The 3,826-nt window shown below is 46.9% G+C and overlaps 1 protein-coding gene across 4 annotated transcripts in view; it reads left to right on the top strand.

Annotated features, from left to right (window-relative positions):
• LOC106809392 (flagellar attachment zone protein 1-like) overlaps positions 1 to 3,826 on the top strand; it is a 36,006-nt gene that overhangs the window by 11,188 nt on the left and 20,992 nt on the right. For all 4 annotated transcript variants that reach the window (XM_014812457.1, XM_014812458.1, XM_014812460.1 and 1 more), the window contains exons 11-14: positions 654 to 799; positions 1,485 to 1,684; positions 1,966 to 2,232; positions 3,299 to 3,438. In XM_014812457.1, the coding sequence (XP_014667943.1) occupies positions 654 to 799; positions 1,485 to 1,684; positions 1,966 to 2,232; positions 3,299 to 3,438 (753 nt within the window). The remainder of the gene's footprint in view (positions 1 to 653; positions 800 to 1,484; positions 1,685 to 1,965; positions 2,233 to 3,298; positions 3,439 to 3,826) is intronic.

Genomic DNA, 3,826 nt, shown 5'->3' on the forward strand with positions numbered 1-3,826 from the left:
GTCACATTGTGAGAAGGTGAAGGTCACATTGTGAGGAGGTGAAGGTCACATTGTGAGAAGGCGAAGGTCACATTGTGAGAAGGTGAAGGTCACATTGTGAGGAGGTGAAGATCACATTGTGAGAAGGTGAAGATCACATTGTGAGAAGGCGAAGGTCACATTGTGAGAAGGTGAAGGTCACATTGTGAGGAGGAGAAGGTCACATTGTGAGGAGGTGAAGGTCACATTGTGATGAGGTGAAGGTCACACTGTGAGTAGGTGAAGGTCACATTGTAAGGAGGTGAAGGTCACATTGTGAGGAGGTGAAGATCGCATGTTGAAGGCAAGCGATGCACATCCAGGGGTTGTCTATAGTAGTGCCAAAGCTACAGTTATGTTTTAAATATATCATAAACAAGGGAGGACATCATCATGGCAGATTATAATTATTATTACAGACGCTCACCTCTCATGGTACAGTTCCAATCTACCAAATATTAAGTCACCTCCAGGCCTCAAATCTTATCTTAGATAAGGATTATTCTCCATGATTATATAGCATTAATAATTATTCATTTATAATCCTATACAATCCGTCAACCCATCGATTCAATCCTTATATTGCACAATTAATGAAACCAGGGTAATACTTGACTCTCTCTCATTTTGCCAAGGAGCTGGAGCGATCACGACAGGAGGTGCTGGCTCAGAAGGCAAGCCTCGGCAACAAGGTGAAGAGCCAGGAGAGGAAGCTAAAGGAGGTGTCTGTGGAGAAGGAGCGGCTGGTCAAGCGCAACAAGGGCCTCGAGAAGGAAAACAGGTTTGGTTATGTTGTCAGGCTCCTACTCGAAACTCCCCGCGGTGTGTGCACGCGTGTGATTAATGTTAACAAGAGAAATCGAGAGTTCAAAGTGGTAGTAGCCATTTGAGAAGCTTTCACTTTTTAACGTTCAGTATAAGATGTTTATTGTGAGCTCAAATAGCCACGAGTCCTCCAGCATTAGCCACCTTTCGATGTAACTGCTAATGGGAAGGACTGGGTAGATATCAGACTGCCAGAAGTAGCAACCTCCAGTTATTACACATTCCATGTGAAACCAAGTAGATATCAGACTACAGAAAGTTTCAACTTCCTGTTATTACAGCTGCCTTGTAATTAAGACTAGTATCTATTTATCTAGTAGTATCTATATAAGTATCTATTAGACCACTGACAGTAGCACAATATTCTTGAACAGATTGTTTACACAATATTCTTATAGCGAAATATCCCCGATAATTTAAAAAATAAATAAATTTAACATGAGAAACACTCATGTTTTGCATACGAGACAATGATGGCTGGTCTTCCTCCCTCTACCCGACCTTCCACGTGACCTTCCACGCGACACTGACACCGGAACCTCGTCCTTCCACATGCGAGGCGAGCATCCTACCATTGAGCCATCGCTGCGGTTATTGTTTATTTAATTTTCTCCTCCCTCTATCTCTCCATCTTGTCGCAGGTCTCTCCTGTCACGCTGCAGCAGTCTGAGGAAGCGTGTGAGATCCCTGCTGACCTACGACGACGATGATGATGACCCCAACGCTGGGGGTCACCGGCGAGCCCGCAGCCTCTCACCGACCCGCGTCATCTCGTGGTCGCCGTCGGATTACGACGACGAGCGGGCAGACAGTGGCTCCCTCTACGAGCGTCCATTAATCGGTGCGTGTGCGTCGTAAAGATGTACATGTGATGATGATGATGATGATGATGTTGTTGATGATGATGATGATGATGATTATGGTGTTGATAATAATAATGATAGCATTGATGACAATGATGATGATGATGATGATGATGATGATGATGATGATGATGATAATGGTGCTGATGATGATGATGTTGATGATGATGATGATGATGATGATAATGGTGCTGATGATGACGATGATGATGATGATGATGGTGAACATTTATGCCATTTGTCATTTCACGGTGAGCAGAGAGGCACCACCTTCGCTCAAAAAGCCTACATACGACATCGCGCCTGCGCTTCGGTCGTGAGCGCCCCCTGGTGAGAGCCCCCTCCTCGACGACGGCCGTACGTACTCTTCAGCGGCGAGTGAAGCAGTTGAGGTCGGAAGTCGCGAGACTACGGGACGCGAAGGTGGCAGCACTGCAGACAGCGGCTACGCAGCAGGCGACGGTGGGCGGGCTGCGGACAGAGCTGGCAGCGTGCCAGCAGCAGAATCGACTCTGCAAGCTGAAGGGTGAGCAATGAACCTGACAAGCGAACGCTTGGGTTTACAGGTGGTGGTTGCCACTCGTCTGTACATTGGGAGAAATTTATTTTAATTGGGTAGAATTAAATTTATTTTGCATACAGAAAGTCAGAGTATTCTAATTATATAATGACTATATAATAATCATTGACTGAAACAAGGCTTTGGAACAAAAATTTGGCACCTATAATAGGTTAATAATTCCACATAATGAATCATGTCATAAACTTAAATTTATATAGTTCGAGAAAAAGTTACTATTATTTACTTCATCGAAAATGTCTTCCTCGTAAAATAGTTAGCAACTCTACAAATAAGTATAATTTTGAAGTGCAATAAGTTTAATAGGATAACAATTAGAATATCGCAAGTAATTATACCAACTGCAACAAAAACTATATTTAAAAATAAATATAACGGATTTATAACGGCAGAGGCCTGTTATCCCACCCTCGGGAGAGGATTAATTCAGGCCTGGATAAACTAAAGCCGATGATGGTGATGGTGATGATGAGAGGGAGGTGGACCCTAACCCTAACCCTAACCCTAACCCTAACCCTAACCCTAACCCTAACCCTAACCCTAACCCTAACCCAAACCCTAACCCTAAGCCCAACCCTAACCCTTACCATTATCCTAACCCTAATCCTAACCCTAATCCTAACCCTAACCCTAACCCTAACCCTAACCCTAACCTTAATCCTAACCCTAACCTTGACCATAATCTAAACCCTAACCCTGACTATAACCTAAACCCTAACCCTAATCCTAATCCTAACCCCAACCGTAACTCCAACCCCAACCCTAACCCAAACCCTAACCCTAACCCCAACCGTAACCCTAATCCTAACCCTAACCATAACCCTAACCCTAAACCCAACTATAACCCTGACCCTTACCATAACCCTAAGTCCCTAACCCCAACCCTGTAACCCTTCCATTGAGGAGAATGATGCGTGATATGAGGATGTGAGAGGGAGGCAGCAGCGACGACGCGAAGGCGGTGAGGATGCTGACGATGCCCTCATCCTCCGCCGTGCGGCTTCACTTGCAGAGCGCGGTCTCATGAACGAGGTCGACGCCGCACAGAGATGCGCTCGGCAGCTGCAGCTAGAGATGGCGGCCCAGCGCGACGAGCGACCTGACCCCGCCCACACTCCCGACGAGTGGAAGGTCGTCGAGGGACGGCTCAAGGTCAGGGGAGGGGCGGCTCAAGGTCAGGGGAGGGGCGGCTCAAGGTCAGGGGAGGGAGGGCTCAAGGTCAGGGGAGGGACGGCTCAAGGTCAGGGGGAGGGACGGCTTAATGTCAGGGGAGGGAGGGCTCAAGGGTCAGGGGGAGGGACGGCATTTGTTTGCGCGCACATTCGGCACGATGCGATGAGTGTGATCGGATGAGCGTGTGGTAAAGCGTATTGTTATCAGTAGGAGTGGTAGACAGCTAGTATGCAGCCGGTGGTCAGGCACATGGGGAGGTTGGCTGCAGTAAAACCTCTCAGCTGTAAGCTGTATGTATATATTAATGCGCAAGCGCATACACACACACGCACGCACACACACACACACACACACACACACACACACA

This window comes from Priapulus caudatus, unplaced genomic scaffold (assembly GCF_000485595.1).
Source record: "Priapulus caudatus unplaced genomic scaffold, Priapulus_caudatus-5.0.1 Scaffold350, whole genome shotgun sequence".
NCBI classification, from domain to species: domain Eukaryota; kingdom Metazoa; phylum Priapulida; class Priapulimorpha; order Priapulimorphida; family Priapulidae; genus Priapulus; species Priapulus caudatus.